This window comes from Equus przewalskii, chromosome 29 (assembly GCF_037783145.1).
Source record: "Equus przewalskii isolate Varuska chromosome 29, EquPr2, whole genome shotgun sequence".
NCBI classification, from domain to species: Eukaryota; Metazoa; Chordata; class Mammalia; order Perissodactyla; family Equidae; genus Equus; species Equus przewalskii.
Genome location: NC_091859.1, coordinates 29,987,239 through 30,006,622, shown reverse-complemented (window position 1 = coordinate 30,006,622; position 19,384 = coordinate 29,987,239). Strand labels below are relative to the sequence as shown.

At 41.3% G+C, this 19,384-nt stretch overlaps 1 protein-coding gene across 10 annotated transcripts in view; it reads right to left on the bottom strand.

The window, feature by feature from the left end:
- Positions 1 to 2,408: 2,408 nt before the first annotated feature.
- TCP11L2 (t-complex 11 like 2) overlaps positions 2,409 to 19,384 on the bottom strand; it is a 41,549-nt gene continuing 24,573 nt past the window's right edge. For 7 of the 10 annotated variants that reach the window (XM_008527013.2, XM_008527011.2, XM_008527010.2 and 4 more), the window contains 4 exons: positions 12,526 to 12,713; positions 12,145 to 12,326; positions 9,191 to 9,363; positions 2,409 to 4,828 (listed from right to left, as the gene is read on the bottom strand). In XM_008527013.2, coding sequence (XP_008525235.1) covers positions 4,584 to 4,828; positions 9,191 to 9,363; positions 12,145 to 12,326; positions 12,526 to 12,713 — 788 coding nt within the window. In that variant the 3' untranslated portion in view covers positions 2,409 to 4,583. Of the gene's footprint in view, positions 4,829 to 9,190; positions 9,364 to 12,144; positions 12,327 to 12,525; positions 12,714 to 15,642; positions 15,923 to 16,476; positions 19,141 to 19,384 lie in introns of those variants that run through there. The other 3 variants (XM_070600370.1, XM_070600371.1, XM_070600372.1) reach the window with 3 other exon arrangements.

The following is a 19,384-nucleotide window of genomic DNA, read 5'->3' as shown; positions in this document are numbered from 1 at the left end:
AAAGAGGTTTGGGACTAATAAATTAGTTACTATAATGTATTCTGGCGACACTATGCTTTAGAGTTTGCAGACAATTTCAAATACGTTATCTCCTTTGATTCTCACAATAGGTCTGTGAGCCAGGCACGAAGTAGATAGGCAGGTAGGTTAGGAAATGGAGGTTCAGGTGGATTAGAAGACTGGCTTGTGTTCATGTAGCTATTAAGTAGTGGTAGTGAATTCAAACTCAGGTCTTGTGACTCTCAGCCCCATGCTACTTTTACTGAACAATGAGTGGAACATTTTGGAACTTATCCCCGGAGGTAGAACAGGCTGAATTTTAGTTTCGAGAAGGGTTCCACTGAGGAATAAAAACACGTTCCACAAAAGGGGGTGCTGCCGGTGCCCATGGCATGCTTTGTCAATCAGCCAGAGAATTCTTTACTACTTATCCTAGATCTGGCTTCAGAATCCTCCCAGCAGTGTTCTGTGGAGCTACTACTAAAAGATGAGAGTAGACACATGATTTTAAACCTATTTTCATGAAAAGGGGGTTCATAGGGTTGATCCAAGGAAGCTGGAGGGATCTGAGGTAAAGACTGCCAATGATTACCAATACTCATGTAAGCCTCTTTCTCCTGGGCACATTTTGCTGCCTCCCTTGCAGTTAAATGAGGCCACATAAAGGAGTTCTGGCCAATGGACCGTAAGTGGAAGTGGGCAATCCTTTTCTTTCCCTATCTTCTGAGTGAATGGGGAAGACTCTGAAGATACAGGGGAGAACTGACTCACAGAGGGATGCAAGTTGGGTCTCTCAGGGACTGAATGGAATAGCTCCTCCCCCCGAACCAACCTACCCCCTGCTTTGAACTATAATTTGAGAAATAAGACTATACTGAGGCCACTGAGGCTTGGGAGCTGTTTGTTCAGCAGTCCATCTACACACACCAATAAAGGTTGACTTCTTGTGACTGTGCCCTTCCTTGAATGGTCTTTTGGTGTCATGAGGCAATGCTGGATTGAGTGGTTTCCTCACACATTTCTCACAAATTTTAAAGACCTCATGAATGTACATAATAGTACATTTTTCTTTTTCTGCTCCTCAGAATACACTTCCTATTTCAGAGAAATCCCTGGTTGGGCGACCTTGGTGGGACCATGGGAGTCTAAGTGTCAGCTACTCATTCATTCCATCCACTGCAAATTAGAGCTTGGGCACTTGATCTAGATTCTTCCAAATGAATGTTTGTACCAGGGACTGTAAATCTTCAGCAAATGGACAAAGGGGCAAGGACAGTTGAGGAAACGATCTCTGAAGCCACAGCACTGAATCCAGCTTGGCAGGAGTCCTGAGCTTGCAATGCCTTGGTTCCCACCCATTTTCCAAGCCTGATGCCTCAGATTACGTAGATTCTATGAGGTACTTAATACCTATCCAAAAAACTCCTTTTCTGCTACAATTAGCCAGAGTCTATTTCTACTGCTTGTACCCTGTGTTCATATTTGAGTGTGTGTATGCATACGCACACAACAGAGGAATCTTCCAGCACCAATGGCAAGTGTTTTTGCCAGGGCAATCTTTCCAGAACATAACGTGTCCGTAACGTTCTTCTGTTTCAGAAGATTTGATTCTTTATCTCCTTCAGGACAAAACCCACACATTTTACATGACATCCCAGAATCTTTGTACCTTTCTTGTTTCACCTCTCATCACTTTCACTCATCGACCGCATGCTGGTGCCTGGGCTCACCCTCTCTCCCCACTCTGTCCTCCCCAAGCACGTGGGCTGTGGTGCCTTTCCCTTTCTCGGTAGGCTCCTGCCTATCCTTCCTGTTGTAGCTCAGGAATGAGCTCCACGAAATGGATTTTGATGATTTTCCTCCAGCACCACGTGTACTTGTTTTATGCCGTTATTACATTTTATTGCACTTGTTCACAAGTTTGTCCTTCTCACTAGATTATAAACTTCTTGACAACAGCCTCTGTCTAGTCATCTACATGTCACAGCACCTAGGATACTTCCAGGCACATGGTAGATGCTCACTAGAGGTTTGTTGACTGACCGAATGCATGAACATGACCTGATGTCTGTAAGGCTTTGACAACCACCAGAAGAACCATTCCAGAACAACCACAATAGACTGTTCAATATTCCATCCCTGAGCTATCCATAGGTGGATTAGAGACAAAGACTACATCACGTTCACCATCCAAAGACAAATTATCATCCAACACTGTACATGTGTGCCCCATCCCCCCTTCCGCCCTCCCCCCTTCCCCTCTGGTAACCACTAATCTAATCTCTGTGAATATGATATAATCTACACAGAAATCAAAATCTAATGATGTACACCTGAAATTTTTATAATGTTATAAACCAATGTTATCTCAAAAAAAATTTTTTTTAAAGAAGACAAAGAGACACTGGTTGTCTTGAAATAATTTTTAATGTTTTAAAATTTAGTGCACACAATACATGTTTTAGCAGAAGAATGAAAATGTGTGTATGGTGTTTAATAAAATTGACATCACAAAACAAGACCATGTTAAGAAAACCTCAAAAGTAGAAGTAAACATTTAAGTAAAAACCAAATATACAACATGCTAAAGGATACGATTTTAAAATCCTAATAAATGTAGTTGCCTAAATCCAGACTTGAGACATTGAGATTTATTTTGCAGCTTAAAAAAAAAAGGAAACAGAATGCCCTTCATTTTAATGCATTTAAAAAAATGTTTGCACATTGTTTTCCTGCTGGCAACTGCAGTATAATCAAGTATATAAGAATACCAGCTGGATCCCAATCGAACAATAAAAAAGTACACCACCTGGTTTTCCTGGTAAATATAGAGTTCACCTCAGAAAGACAAAAAAAAAAAACCCACACTGTGTATTACTTTTATGTGTCAGACCCCCCCCCACCCCCGCCGCCCATGCCCCAAAGTGAACACAGTTGAAAACTGCTTCAACTTAAGAGAAAACGAAAACAAAAATCTTTAGCACCTTATGGTTTCTAAGCATAGGAAGAACATACGCAGAATGGAAATATAGAAAGGGAAAAAAAAATGGGTAAGACCAATGATGTGCTCTTCAGTAAAACTCCACTTAAACACAGCTGCTTAAACGGCTAGAATGGCTGATTTATTTATTGGTCATTGTGAGAACAAAACTGACTTTCAAAATTTCCTCAAATTTTGGCAGAACCCTCCAAAATGTAAAGATTGGGGATAATTTATTCACACAATCATTTCCTAGAACTTTCTCAAATAATTACGTAGCACCATAATGGTGGAGGTCGTGGTGAGGAAAAGGAGGTGAGGAAGAAAGGAAGACCCCTTTTGACTTCCGGCCCACTCTTCCCCACCAAACTACTAAGGTTCAATGAGTCCTTAGAAAATGAAACAACCAAAAATGTGTTTTATGCAAATCAAGCTCTTTCTAGACTGGGTCCACCCAAGTGTAGTGCTTCCCTTAACACTGCAAAAGAAGTCTGTCAGGTCAGGACAGACTCCTCTAGAATCCCCATGATGACTAGGGCCAGCCTGGCAAAGCAAAGTTCCAGTGAATGCTCAAGAACGTCAAATGATGATACTTAGAAGAGCTTCTTGGTCATAGTGGGGTAAGAATTTAGTCAGCACAGAAGGCATTTGCTAGCAAGCTATGTGGTTATATGGTTAAAAAGTCCAAATTCTGACTACTTCTTTTTCAGATGTGAGCTTCACTAAGAATGGGGATCTCGCTTTATTAACTTCGCTTCTTCTTACAAGTAAACCAATTCAAACCACTCCTGCCTTATGTAAAAATATTAAAATCTTATATAAACCTTACCAATGGCCTGAGAAATGCAGGACATTCACTAAGAGATTTGTGCAAAAACTGTTTCTCTCAGAGAGCAGGGTAAGTTACAAGGAGAAACCAACCTTTAAAATAAAATTTTAGAAAGGATTTGTTTCTATTTTCACTAGACGAATAAGGGAGATTTTATCTAAAATTTTTATGTGGCTTTAAAATGTATGTAATAAATTTAAATTCTAAACAAATACTGACAATTGGCATTATAAAATGTGATTTGGTACGTTTGTGGAAGCTGAAGACTTACTATGTAAGTTTCTATTACAACACTAAGAAAATTTAATTGTACATTTCAAATACAGTTATGCTCACGTCACATCACTTACCCAGAAAATCAATCCCCTTGGTTATTCTCACAACTTGCAATCCTTTGAGAAGTTGTACCAAAATGAAAAATCATTAAATTTGATAGTGACAAGTGAGGAAATACAAATCCTTAAGGGTTGAGTGAATAAGTCAGATATAAATGCTTACAAAGACATTTAAAAGTATTATATAGGTAATATAATTAATTACAAATTGCTTTCTGTTCATTAAAAAGTCTCTTTTGAACTTGGAAATGATGCATGAAAAGGGTCTATATGCTGTGCGTGTCTTCTGCAATGCTAATATTACTGGATTACACAGATTCAGGCTAACACTGCACCATGGAAAGGACTGAGGATGTCCTGCATCTGTAATGCCATCGATGGAAACAGACTGGGTACCGAAGTGCTCAATTTCCATCTCTTATCCAATGTCAGTTGCTCTTTATTTAGTAGAAGACGAAGTGTCCGCTTTCCCCATGGCTTCCTCACTGAAGAGCAGCTTTCGAAGTATATTTGCGTAAAATGGTCCATACACTTGTTTGTTGAGATTCACAATGTTTGCATATTGAGAGCCTAGCACTTCTAGCTCCTGCTGAATGACAGCAAGGCCTCCTGGCATGGGAGGCATGCATTTTTGAGGGCTCGTAAGACAGAGCAGACTTTTCATGTACAGTTGGATTCGCTTATCTGGGGAAAAATAAGATATCTTTATCAGTCCCATTATTAAAGCACATATTTTTTTTTAAATGAGAATACTAATTACAGTAGGTGGATTGCAATAATATTCCCAATTCTTTACCCTCCCTGTATCCATGCCCTTTACAAGGCAGCTTTGCAGCTCTTCCTATCAAGAGCTGGAGTCTGTTTCCCCAAGTCTTGAATTGGAGTTGGCCTTATAACATCCTTTGGCCAATACAAAATTTGGCAGAAGTGTCGGTGTGCTAGTTCCATGCTGAGGTTTCAAGAGGCATGGTTTGCATCTGCTCTCCCTAGCTACCACTACCATGTGAGCAAGCGTGGGCTTGATGAGAGGCCATATCAAGCGAAGCTCAGCTGTTCTATCTGAGGCCATCCTAGACCAACCAAATCCCAAACACTTGAGAAAGTCCAGCCAAGATCAGCAGAGCTAACCACCTAAGCCACAGCTGACCACAAATGCTTGAGTGAGCCCAGCAAAACCAAAAGAACTACCCAGTTGCCCCATGGACTTGTGAGCAATACTAAATGCTTGGGGTTTTTTTTTTCTTTTTTTTGTGAGGAAGACTGGCCCTGAGATAACATCTGTGCCAATCTTCTTCCTCCACTTTATGTGGGATGCTGCTGCAGTGTGGCTTCATGAGCAGTGCTAGGTCTGTGGCCAGGATCCAAACCTGCGAACCCTGGGCTGCTGAATCAGAGCCCGTGAACTTAACCACTATGCCATCGGGCCGGCCCCTGCTTGTTTTTTTTTAAGCTATGAAGTTTGAGGTGACTTGTTATGCAGTAATAGCTAACTGATAAAAAAATGTACAGCACTTTCGGGGGATGGCAGAGAATCTTTTACAAAAACTCAATACTTAATGCCCATAATTTTAGTTAGGTACACTACAGCTGAGGTTGTAAACTGGCACTGCCAGTTTGGCCCACATAGTGTTTTTTAAAAAATAGAAACCATTTAAAATCAGAAAATTTCATGTAAAAATCCAAATTTCTGGTTCCTCTTGAAAAATCTGCTTAGAGACCTAGAAACTTAGGAGCCCAAATTACCACATGGCAAGAGTGACCACATCCAGGTTTTCCCAGGACAGTCGAAGTTTACACCTGTTATCCTGGCATAATTAATAAGAGCACTCTCAAAAGTGTCCTGGTTTGGAAAACAAATTATATGGTCACCCCACAGGTGGCCGACAGCCTGGAGGCACTGAAGAAGAGCCGCCCCAATGGGCACTCCTTCTCCACCTTTCGCCTCGCTGCTTCAATGCATCTGCATTTCAGACTACTTCACAGAAGCATGCAAAGGCATACACAAACTAGGCTGCCATAGCACTGGACAAACCAGACCTGCTACAGCCCATGCTGCTCTGAGGACTTTCTTTGGCTTTGGAAACAGAAACCTCACAAACAGGAAAGTTTGCTAAGGAGAGCACACTCCATCGAATATGGACAACTAAGACATCAACGAAACTTACCTCCAAACACTCTTCCCAAAAGTCACATGTTCCAGGCAGATCTATCCTAGAACTCAAAGTTCCCAAAGTCCCATGTCCCCATCTTAGCCAGACTGTCTCCTCTTACTAGAATGCCCTTCCACCTCTCCTCATCTCTGCCCAAACTCGAAAGCATTCTTCAATAGAATGAAAAGGTCTCAAAAGATCAACACCAAACTGAGAGCAATGGGAGTCAGGCCGGAACGGGGCTGGAGGAGGCAGTCAAAGATGACTGGGGCCTTGTCTGTAACTTATCAGCAAGAAGAAATTATTCATGTAGGTATCACTTGTGTAACTGAAAACTACTTTTAAAAAAATGTACATGGCTATAAGCACGCAAATAATCCTCACAGTGGGTAATCTATAAATAATTTTTACCTGGTTTTGGTATGCATTTGGTATTGGTTTGAAAGAAAACTTTTCTATATCTTCCATAGCTAAGGTTGGTCTAGTCCTTCTTTTGTCCCAGGGATCCCTCTAACTGCTTAATTTATTCTAACTCCTCTGCAGGCAGAAAAGTAAGAGTCCACTGTGTACTAAAGTTCCCCTTAGACGGGCTGCGTGACTCAGGAGCCCAGGTCTATTTTCATTGCAGATACAATCCAAACACTTTCCTGCAAGATTATTTAAAGAATGAAACTCTTTCAAAATTGTTATTATGCTTACAAGTGGTTCTGTCTCCTCTGTAGACGAGTCAGTTTTTAGGCCAAGACTAAAGTGACAGAAGCGCTTGTCCAGTTAGGAGCAGCCGCACTGAGTCCCTGCCAAAGGCGTGCCCTTGGCTTCCAGAGCCAAAGGAGACACCCTCAAGTGAGTCAACCGAGTTGCTAGGCAACAATACTCTGAATGAGGTTAAAAAATCCCTTCAATTTACAAAAGAACAGGAACGTTGGACTGGGGATGGCTGGGTGGAAAAAAGTTGCTTCACCGGATTTTGAGAAGCCACCTCTGGGTGTGGCATCTCCTGGCTCCTAGCTTCCCTCTCCCTTCTGACATTGCAAGTACTTCCCTTATCTAGAGCAAGGGCACAGAGATGCTCTGGCCACCCTGCCAACAAGCAGCAGGGTTCCAGCTCTGACCGCAATGCCAACCAGAGCAGTAAAGAATACGAGCTCTGGAGTCAGAAAGGCTCGAGGAGAATCCTGACTCTGCAGCCGGCTGGTTATGTGCCTTCAGGTGAGAGCTCCTTAACCACTCCAAGTCTCCAAGGCATTCCCCCCTCCCACAGATATTTATTGAGTGTCATCAATGGGCCCAGCATGGTACGGGGATATAGCACCCTGTCCTCATGAGGCCTGCACTCTCGTTGGGGGCTAGCAGGATGTGGCAGAGACTGCAGTCTGCCCTCTTCCTCCAAGGAACACAACCTCCCAGCTATCAGCTGTTCAGCTGGAGATTAGAGGCTGTGAGGACAGACGCATGTCGGCAGTGAAGGTCACACAGGGAGGGCTCAGCCACGGGCGGCTGTGGTTATGCTGTGCTTGCTCCTGTTATCAGCTGTCACTTCTCAGCAGCCTGCAGTGCTGCACACCAGCATGGCTCTTTTCTGGGGGAGGGGTGGCAGCTTTGAGCTATTAAGTGGCCTGTGTGGCCTAGATGTCCAGCATTCCATGCACCCAGGGATAAGGATGAGAGAAAATAAATAACAGCAAGTATCTGTATTCTTGGCGAAGTCAATGTATTTTGAAAACTTGCAGATTAGCCGTGGAATGTTAGGATATGCTAATTCCACACTCTTTTCCGCCTTCTAGTTTTACTCCCCGCCCTCTGTAGTACACACTTGCTTTGTGCCCCACATCACCCTCTCCCCCTTCTTACGGCCACAGCACCCTGATTTTGTTTGGGGGGATTCTCTCTTCTCTACTCTCAGACCAGGTGTTACAGGTGAAGCTGACTCACTGTGCCTCCAGGAACTGAACAACATCTTGGGCCTGAGTTCCTTCCCCTCTGGCCACCATGCCTGAGTCAAGAATGGGACATGACCTACAGTCAGGCCAACTGGAGCCAATGAGACTCAATTCTGGGGTCATTTGAGCCGACAGGGAAGCCGACTCCTTGTTTTGCACCTAACTTAAACATGGGAAGATGTAGGTCAGAGCTGAAGCCACCTTGCTATGACAGGAAGAGACTGTTTGTGCAGCCAGCTCAGAGGAAGCTAGTGCTGAGGGAGGGAGGTGGGGAAACTAGGGCTGGCAACAGTGTGAGCTCTGACGAAGCTGTACCTGCAGTCAGCCCTCTGGTCTTTTCAGTTATATGAGAAAATACATTTCCTTTTTGCTTGAGCTAGTTTAGAAGTTTAGATTCTGTCACAGGTAACAGAAAAAGTCCTAACTGATACATTCTCCATTTCCCAACTCACCAATAAAAGTTGACACCAAGATGTTCACTTTTTTAGCAATCAGGTACCAAAAAAGCCCACCCACTTGCCTCCCAGTTCCACAGCCTTCTTACTTTTTGTCTCTTGAAGCCTGACCAAGAAAGGGGCCTCAGCTCGCTTTGGCTAGCTCACAGCATAACCAACATCTACTTTCTGTGAACACACTGCCAGCTGGTTTGGATCACTGTATTGATCTAGGATTTTAACATTACCAGCAGCATTATGTTATTTTCTTTGTAAAAATCTATTGGTTTGATAGGAAGATGGAAGGCCCTGAAGCATCCCCTGCCCACTACACAGAGAAGAAGCAATGAGTCCTAAATCTTTGAAAATATTAATACTTTCTTCATATTTTCAATATTTGTTCTCCAAAAGAAGCAGGTAACCTGTTTAAAACTAAAATTTGATGGACATTTATTGGTCAAGACCAGCAAGTTAAAGCAAATCGGAATTGAAGCAGAAACCAATAAAAACATGAGGACTCACCAATCAAAGACCAGACAGGATTGTCCTCCTCTTCGATGCTTGAAAATTGACCTACAAGATTAGCTTGAACCTCAGCATTTAAAGTGGGTAAACCTCTCTCCATCAGGGTCTTGTTAACTTCAACACAAGTCTGAACACCAATAGAATTCAGGACTTCCTTCAAGTTAAAGGTCCTAGAAAACAAAAGACAAAATCCCATCAGAGATAGTTTTTGTTTGTCAGTTTTTCTTTTTAATATACCAACTTGTTTCAAATATCTACCAACTTTCTCCTATAAATACAATAATTACTTCTATTAGAATGTACTTAGAAAACAGTAACTCCTTCCAACCACTAACCCTTATATGTAGTATATTTTTAAATACTTAAAACTACTCAACCACTCAATTCTGTAGGTAGTGTTTAAATAGGACAGCACAGACAGAAAAATATGGTCCCTGAAAATAAGTCTGCAAGCCCATTTTCATGCAGGGCTATCAGAAAAGGAAACAAAATACCTATTTACTTCTTAAAATAAACCCTTTAGTCTGAGTGGATTCATTCATGGATTTTTTTTTTTTTTTTTTTTAGCTTGGAAAACGAGGTAGAATCAATTCCTTTATCCATGCCTGAGCAGGAAATCTATAACACCAATGAAAAACAAGAAATGAAGATATTCAAAGGTGAATACCATAAAGATAAGAAGTTCATTCTCATTGCTACTTTCAAGTAACTGATCAATAATCCAAATATATAGAGTCCAGAAAATTGTAGAAAGTAATTAGCAGTGGGTTATTTAATAGGTAAGGAAAAAAGGGTAATTAGAAAGTGCATTTGTTGGGTCCTCACTATTGGGGAATGATCATTGAAAACTGCATCTCACTATCCAGAAAGGGTCCTTAAGATAGCTCTGCTCAAAATGGGAATTAAAGAATGAGAGAAAGGCCCAACAACAGGAGGCAGCATAATATAGTGGTTAGAGCATAAGCTGTGGTGTCAGGCAGACCTGGGTTCAAGTCCTGACTCCACCACTAAACTTGCTATGTGACTATATCAGCTCTTGGCAGACTGTCAGGCATGTAGTAAATGCTTAATGAGAAGAAGAGAAAAACTGTTTATCATTATTATCATCATTAACAACAATAACAAGTCCTTGGTGTTTCTGCCTTGTCTGGAATTTGTTATAAATCACATTGGACCTGCCTTTGGGGTTCTACAACTGAAAGATAGAATATTTATGACAAAATTTTTACCTCCTGACTTTTACCTACCACAAGGTACTGCCTTAGCTTTCTCTTGATTTTAATCAGTGAGTTCTCAGGCTAAAGAAAAAAACAAATTTTAGCATAAACTATGGCCTCCTATTCACAATAAAGGCGGCAAAATTCTTGCTACTTTTCAAGATGCTTCATCAAACCAAATGTAAATGACACCTGGGTCTCCTGATCACTTGGAACCATCTGCTTTTTTATATTCTGAATGTTATTATCCCATCCACAATGAGGATAATTGAGAATTAACTATATTCATTTCCCAACACAGGTTGGGGGGGGGCAGTTTAAACAAAACAATAATACAACCAGATAGGCAGAGCAACTGTGAAGAGGATGATATAACAACTAAATAGTTACTAACAGCTAACACTTATCAAGCATTTACCATGTCCTGGACACCTATACTAAGTGTTTCATATGAATCATCCTGAGTTCTCGCAACTCCAAGATGGGTACAATTATTACTCCTTTTTTGCAAAAGAGGCAACGAGGCTCAGGGTGATTCAGGAACTTGTTCAAGGTATAACCAACCACAGCCGAGCTGGGATTCAAACCCCTGCCTGTCTGTCCTCTTAGTAACCACTTTGCTATACGCTGTATAAAAATACTTAAGCAGCATTGGGGGATCACTAATGACTTTATTTATTAATAAAGGGTTTCTGGAAAGTAATGGTTACCTCGTGTGGGGAAACACTAAGGTAAGACCAAAAGCAAAACCAGAGGTTTCTTTTGGTTACAGGTCTTGGGCTGAGTGTGAAGCAGCCACGCCTGGTAGGTTCACACCAGAGTCAGCAGCACTCGAGGCCGTCAGGCCAGGGCCCAGGCCTTGGATTCCCTTTCTTGCTTTGCAGCCCAAGGCAAATCCTATTCTCTCTCTGAGCTTCAGTTCAAAATGAGCACTCTGCATTCTGTGACCACTCGGGCTCCTTTTGGCTCTTACTATTCTAGGATTTTCTCAGGGAATTCATGTGCTGTCTGAGTAACGGGTGGGAGTATAGAAGGATGGGAGCATCTCCCCTCAGTGAGAGGAATAAGGAGTCCAAGTCCCTGAAAACACCTGAAAGGGGGACCAGCAGCAGGAGTTAACTCATATAAGACCACAGGAAAATCTGGCCATTGACTAAGATTAGGAATCTTCTGTCTTGGACAGGATTCCCAACAGGATGCTCTAAATGGGATTCTAGTATTTAATGAAGGTATGATACTGGGAATGAATTTTTTAAAAAATAGATCCTTTCCTGGACTTGTTTAACATCTTTAATGGACAGCGATGTCACCTCTTCTAAAGACTTCACAGCAGGCTGGGTCAGTGAAGTTGGTGAACATTTCACTACAGAAAAATGGTGGAATCAGACCAACTTAATCTGAAAAGCCTCTTTGACAGGGTATTTTAAACACTGAGCTTAGTGGATTTCTAGGTTTTGTTTGTTTTTTCCACAGCCCTGTCAAAGAAGTTTTTGCACACACCCATCCTAAGTGGAAATACTACACTCACCCTGGCACTGGTCATGGAAAAGACCTCTCCCTTCCTATGAAAGGACATGTAAGCCTTCAGAGATATTAAAAGAAATTCTAGAAAAAGAAGGTGTAAGATAAGCTTCTCTAAAGCACAGTCCTGAATATCACATCCAGATGCCCAAGGTTATTCACATTCTCTGAAACACATACAAGGGTAGGCAGATAAAAACACTTGGAACTTACTCTTTGCTCATGCCTTCAAGGAGAACAGCTGAAATCCTTTTTAACCTGTCTGCAAGCTCAGGTAGGCCTTCTGTAATAGCACCTACCATGTTGTTGGTAATTAGTGACAGGCAGGCAATAACTTTCAATTGATTCAGCTTTTCTGTCAGTTCCTGAAGACGTGCTCCATCTGTCATGAGTGTCTAGCATATTTATTTAAAACATAAAAATAGAAAAGGAAGCTCAATACCATGAAAATGTAAAACAAGCAGTGTTGCATCCAAATGCCCATTTTTATCTGATTTCAGTAAAGTCATTAAACCACGTGCAACACAGACCAGCTGATTCACAGTTAGAACTTTAAAATATCGGGAAACTTGAGGGAAGAAAAAAATTACTCACCTCTGGTAATTCTTTCTTCTGATAATCCCACTGTAACAGTTTCAAATAACTGTTATTTAGCACCAATGTAGGGCTCAGGCTTGGCTTGGAGCCATTTTCAGCCCCAGGAGACAAAGCAGTCTCAGAAAGAGAAAGTAATTCTTCATTTACAGATTCTTTTATCCATTCTGTAGTTTGATCAAGAGCACCTACAAGTGAAAAGGCCACATATTTGTCCCATAGTTGATGGATCCCTTCATTTGTGCATTTGACATAGATGCTATGTCAGGTGCTGGGGAGGAATGAAAAGACAGCCACCCTACTCAAGGAGGTTATAATCCAGATAGGGAGACAGGTCTGTAAACTAACAATGACAGCAGGATACCCTGAATACCAGATGGCACAGTGGGAGTGGCGGGAGCAGAGGTTGTCCAGCACAGGGTCTAAGAGGAAAAGATCCGTAAGTGACACTTGAAGACAAAAGGCAGACAGAGGAAAGGGCTGTCACTCGAGGCCAGGAGAATAGCCCATACAAAGACCTGGAAAAGTGAGAGAATGTGGCACATTCTGGATGCTACAAACAAATCTGTATTGCTGGTCCATTAAAGAACAAGGGGAAAAAGAGTGGTAGCAGATGGCCCTGGATGGGTACACCGGCCAGCTCACACACAACCTTGAGTTTTGTGCAGAGAAGGTGTTTAGACTAAAGGCATTGATTATTAGACACTTTTGGGTCCTGGACCCCTCTGAGTGTCTGATTCAAATTATGCCTCTCTCAAAATGCACGTGCATGCTGGTGTGTGCACTTTATTGCACTTCAGACCCAGTTCTAAGCTTTCCCACCAGGAACAAATTGGTTTTCATACTGCATTTCTTATAAAATTATGTATTTGGTAGAATTTATAAGGTGACAATTGCTAAAAAAAAAAAAGTGCAGACTGAATACAGGCGCAGATTTGTTAAAATGACCCAGAGAGCAAAATAAAGAAGAGCCACGTTGAAATTCTTCCTCCTACCCACTGGAAGAGGGGTAATTTATGAGTAGCTCTGTTTGCCACACTAAAAACACACTACCCCCAGAATTTCACAACTTTGTTTCTTTGTTTCTCCTCAGATGGCAAATGTTTTTCTTGGTTTTTCTAGTTCTGTTTATAAAGACGTAAAAGACTGGCGGTCTTTTATTTAAAAGATATCCAACAGAGAGAGAAAGTGTGTGTGGAAATCATCACGGATATAATTACAATGTGGCGGTAATAAGCATTTATACTGCGAGCTTAATCATTTACAGCTGACCCAGTTAAGAGCCTACTTGGTTATCTCAAACAAAAGCCAGAGCGTAGCACAGTGGTTCTCCATCCTGGCTGATTTTAGAACCACCTGGGGAGCTTTAAAAAGAGAAAAATGATCTTGGGCACAACTCCTGGAGATTCTGATTTAATCAGTCTGAGATGGTGCCCAGCCATCTGTATTTAAACACCCCAGGTGATCCTAGTACGTAGAGAATTGAGTATGACTGGTAAAGCAGAGCACAAATGGAGAGTGAAAGATCGACTTTTCTCTGTGGGATCTGCTGAGATTTCACTCCCACAAGCTCGTACCCTGACTGCTCTAGGTGGTTCCAAAAGCAAGGTCAACATCATGAGGCACTTGTACCCTTGGTTTCTCATGTGGACAGTAATAAGAGCCTTTCCATTCACTCATTTATTCAATGATAACTGAGCACCTATCCCACACTAGGTACTGTACCAAGTGCTGGGGATTCTTAGATGAGTAAACACAGTCCTAGCGCTCAAGAAGCTTCTAGTCTACTAGGAGAAATCCAAGTACAGGCAATGGCTTTACAGGCGCATTTACCTAAGAATTTCCCACGAGCAGTGAAGGCCCAAGAGCGCCCTACCCGACTTCACGGACTTCATGCTCAATCCACGCTCCTGATCTCCTGCCAGGGAGGTGTGGCCTAACCCCCCTGGAGCTACCTCTGGTTCTCTAAGTCCAAACCCTGCCAGTCCTTAGTGGCCAGATCCCTCTTCGTGTGGGAAGCCTTTCTTGACTGTAGGGACCCATCCTTATTTCTCCCTACTTGGAGCACCCACCTTTGAATTTTCAATCTGGACGTTATTTCTCTTAAACAGCTGAACTGAAAAACAGCTCTACTTTTTAAAAATTGTCATTAAATAGTGCTTTCCTCTCATTTTCAGCTCACTAGTGAGCTCACCGAGAATCCAATCTACGACCTGCATTTGTTCTTTCTTTCCCTTGACTTAGCTCACCGCACACCTTGACAGGTAGTGGAATGTCTGCCATCGTCTTGGCAGACCCATCGGCTTGGGAAACTAATCAGATGTCCCTCCAGTGATATCAGTCACTTAGTAGGTGCTCAAAAAGCCTCTGTTCTCTATTTCTGGCATGAGAGACCTGGTAGGTTTCCAGTTTAAGTCACCACCTCCAGAGGTAACCATGGGCTTAAGGATTGGCTCAAATAGTCTCCTTCAGACTGACAAATTCATTTGGTCCTACCTGCTTGCAGCTATCTGTCCTTTCCCACTGTCATCTAGAAAAATGTTTACTAATGTACATGCTGCATGCAAATCAAACTAAAAGACATGGTGTTTTTTGTCAACTCTTTCAGAAAGCAGAGGAGGGAACACTTCCTAATTCATTTTGTGAGGCCAGTTTTGCCCTGATACTAAACTCAGGCAAAGGCATTACACGAAAAGAAAATTATAGAGCAATGACATATTTCATGAATACAGATGCAAGGGGTGAGCTAAACACCTCAGGACTGCAAAGGTGGGTTCAACATGAGAAAAAAAATCACTGTAAGTCACCACATTAACACAATAAAAGAGGGAAAAAAAACATGATTACTTCAGTAGATGCAGAAAAAGCACATGAGCAAATTTAACATGTGACCTATTTAGATCAAAACTCTCAGCAAACTAGAAATAGAGGAAAACTTCAAGCCAAAAAGCGACATCTATGAGATGCTGCAGTTAACATCATACTTAATAGCCAATGAAGATTCTTCCCCTAGAAAGGCAAGGATGCCCTCTCTCATGACTTCTATTCAACATTTGATTGGAAGGCCTAGTCAGTGCAATAAGGCAAGAAAAATAAATAAATAAAAGGCACATCAATTAAAAAAAAGTAAAACTGTCTTTATTTACAGGCAGCATGATTGTGTGTGTATGTATACGCACATACACACGCACACACGAAAGAAGAAGAAAACATTCAAAAAATCTTCAGGATCTTGGGATATGCAAAGTAAAACTGTCTTTATTTACAGGCAGCATGATTGTGTGTGTATGTATACGCACATACACACGCACACACGAAAGAAGAAGAAAACATTCAAAAAATCTTCAGGATCTTGGGATATGCAAAGATTTTGTAGATACTTCACAACATGCACAAACTATGAAAGAAAAATTTGATAATTTAGACTTCATCAAAATTTAAAACGTCTCCTCTGCAAAGGATAGTGTTAAGAAAATGAAAATAGCAAGCCACAGATGGGGAGAAATTTCCACAACTCATAAATCTGACAAAGGACTTGTTTCCAGAATATATAAAGAGCTCTTCAATTCAATAAGAAAACCTGACTTAAAAATGGGCAAAAGATTTGAATAGACACTTCAAATAAGAAGATAAATAAATGGCTGTTTAGTATATGAAAAGATGCTCAACATCATTAATTATCACAGAAATGCATATAAAACCACAATCAGATACTACTTTTACACCCTTCCTAAATAAAGGATAAAATTAAAAAGACTGATAATACCTAGTGTTGGTGAAAATGTAAACCAACTGGAACTGTCATACACTGATGGTGAGTGTAAAATGGCCCAACTACTTTGGAAAATAATTGGCAATTTCTTTAAAGTTAACCATGTATTTACTATATGACCCAGTCATTCCACTCCTAGGTGTCTACCCAAGAGAAATGAAAACACGTGCACACACAAAGACTGGTACATAAAGGTTCATAGCAGCTTTATTCACAGTAGCCTAAAAACCAGAAACAACGCAAATGTCCACCAACAGGCAAATGCATGAACAAAGTATGGTATAATCATCAGAGGGTACTTCTTGGTAACGCAAACTACTGATACAACATCATGGATGACTCCCAAAAGCCTTATGTTGAGTGAAAGAAGCTAGACAGAAAAGTGAACGCAGAGTATGATTCTATTTAATACGAAGTTCTAAAAGAGGCAAAACTAAGCTATGGTGATAAAAATTATATCAGTGTTTACCTCACTGCGGGGAGGTTGATTGCAAGGGGCACGAGGATTCTTTTTGGGGTGACAGAAATGCTTTATATCTTGCTTGTGGTGGTGGTTACATGGGCATATTCTTTTGCCAAAACTCACAGAATTAAACACTTAAAGTGGGCACATTTTATTGCTTGTATAGCATACTTCAACAAAGTTTAAAAAAATAGATACGGGTTATAAGTTGACCAACTAGGTCACTGAATCTAAGGCAAAAACCTAGTAAACTCAGGTTGAAGTTGCAGAAAGCTTTATCAACACTAAACCCACATGTAAATACTTACGTTACATAAAAGCCATTGATTGTGTCTTTAGCACTACAAAGAGTTCAGTCAGGAGACTGTCCTGTAAAATCTGCCAGTTTAGTATGAAAGACTTCAGTGTTTCAACTTTCTGAGATGAATGCATCAGGGCACCCCCCATACAGATTTATCAAGGAATACAATTCCCATCTCTGCTGAATTCTAATATGGTGCTTAAGTATGAAACCTGGTACCTAAGCACAAAATCTGAGTGACCCCTAAGGAGGCAACGACTCTATATCCTGGTTTTGGGGGATGGCCAGGCTAGCTCTTGGCCTGTACAATTCTGAGCAGGCACCATTCACATCAACTAGGAGAATGGTACAGAATACATGAATGAGACCCCCTGATGTGGTGCAAGGCTTTAGATGTCCCCCTTTTTCAATATTCTGGAAAATATTCAGACCAAGTACCCCAACTTCCAGTTAGGAGAATGTAGTTCCCTTATCCATGACACCTGCTCTTCTATGCCTAGCAACACCTCCCCTCCCCTTCTTTTGGCACAGATTTTCTTTGAGAAATCATTTTCTCTCCTTTCCACACTTTTGTGAATATCAATTAAGAGACCCCTGACCAGGCAACCTCTCCAAGCAGAGCTTGGCTTAGCTGAGTCATATGCCCATCAGACTCTTTCCTGGGACTATGAACGGTGACTACAGCATTAGAAGATGGCCCATTTTGAAGTGCACATTAACCATCCTGACGACAGAGCTAAGAACTTCCCTTGCTTCTTCCTGCCCAGATTCCGGATGCTCTCCTGGTTTCTGGCTTTGCTCAGGCTCAGGTGTTTTAGCTTTTCTGTGAACTGCCCCCATCCTTCCATTCACTTCCATTTTTGCTAAATCAGCCAGAGTTGGTTTCTGATGCTTGCAATATAACCCAGCTGATATAATATAAAAGTGAAAAATCCAAATAAAGTAGCCAAAGCAGCAGCTTGATTTAATCTTGGCTTGGCTCTGGGAGACCTGGCTTCCACTTCTGGCCCCACTACCTATGAGCTGTATGGCTCTGTCTTTGGGAAGGTCATTGCTGAGCATCAGTTTGCTCATCTTTAAAATGTTCCATAAATATCTCCTGAATGCCTTGTGCACCAGGCAAAGAAAATCATACTGCAGTCTGATGTATTTTTGAAAAATATTTATGTCCCAAAGGATTTCTGAAAGAATCACATGAAATGAAGTTCATGAGAACATTTTATCAAATATAAGATATTATCTAAATAAACAAAACCGTTTCCTTCTGAGTATCTTAAAATTTCCTTGCGGTCTGGCCCGCCCCCCAAGGGTAATCTGTTACTCCTTCTACAGGCAGTTTAGTTGTTGGCTCTAATATGGTTACCTTGTTGACGCTTAGTACACCCATCATTGCCTAAGGCTTATTTGGGTGTATTTTAAATAAGGCAATTATATAAAATCTCTCTGTTGGCAAAAGAAAATCTTTTTTGGAGTCAATTCAGAAATCCAGAGTACTTCTCTGTATTAGTTTTCCAATAATTATTTTATAAAAATCATGTACACACAAAAATCCAACACTTTTGTCCCTCTGTGTGATACTGTGAGGCTCTTATTTTGATATTAGGCACAGTGGCCGACTTTTGGCAGAGTGACTTGAGGGTATAATTAACTGCTGACATACACTCTGCTTCCTGGACTCTTGATATCTCTGGGCACATGTTTAGAGCTGGGCAATAATGACCTATAGGCACAGCTGGATTTATTCTATTCTTAAATCTCTGATTATATCCAAGTCAATGTGAAAGGTGCAAATGAATTACAGGTCACTAAGCCTGGATTTTAAGGAGAGAAACAAATCATTTGAGATGAACAAAATTATAATTTAACTGTAAATTGAGGAGTTTGCTCTAGATTACAAGTTATCTTGATTTAAGACAAGGAGACATCTGCACATGTGTGTATATACACACACACAGGCACACAGATGAACCAACCAGCACGTCTCAGGAAAACGCTAAGAACACAGTTACTGCAGTGCAGCTTTCCAATTCAGGCTCTTTGTAGGCTTCTATTTCCCTTAATCCCTCTCTCCCTTTGGAGCTGAAACAATATAGGCCCGAAGTCAGCATTTTTGTTGTAGAAAGATCCTTAAAATTCATCTAATCAGATCTGCCACCCAATGCTAGAGTTCCCTCTGCAAATCCCCCAAAGACAGCTGCTATCTCACTTGAAGAGAGGCAGTGCTGCAGAGAGGCTGAACACACATGCTTTGGGGCAGACACATCTGCATTATCCAGGCTTTACCACTTACTAGCAGTCACCTAGGGTAAGTACCTTAACCAAC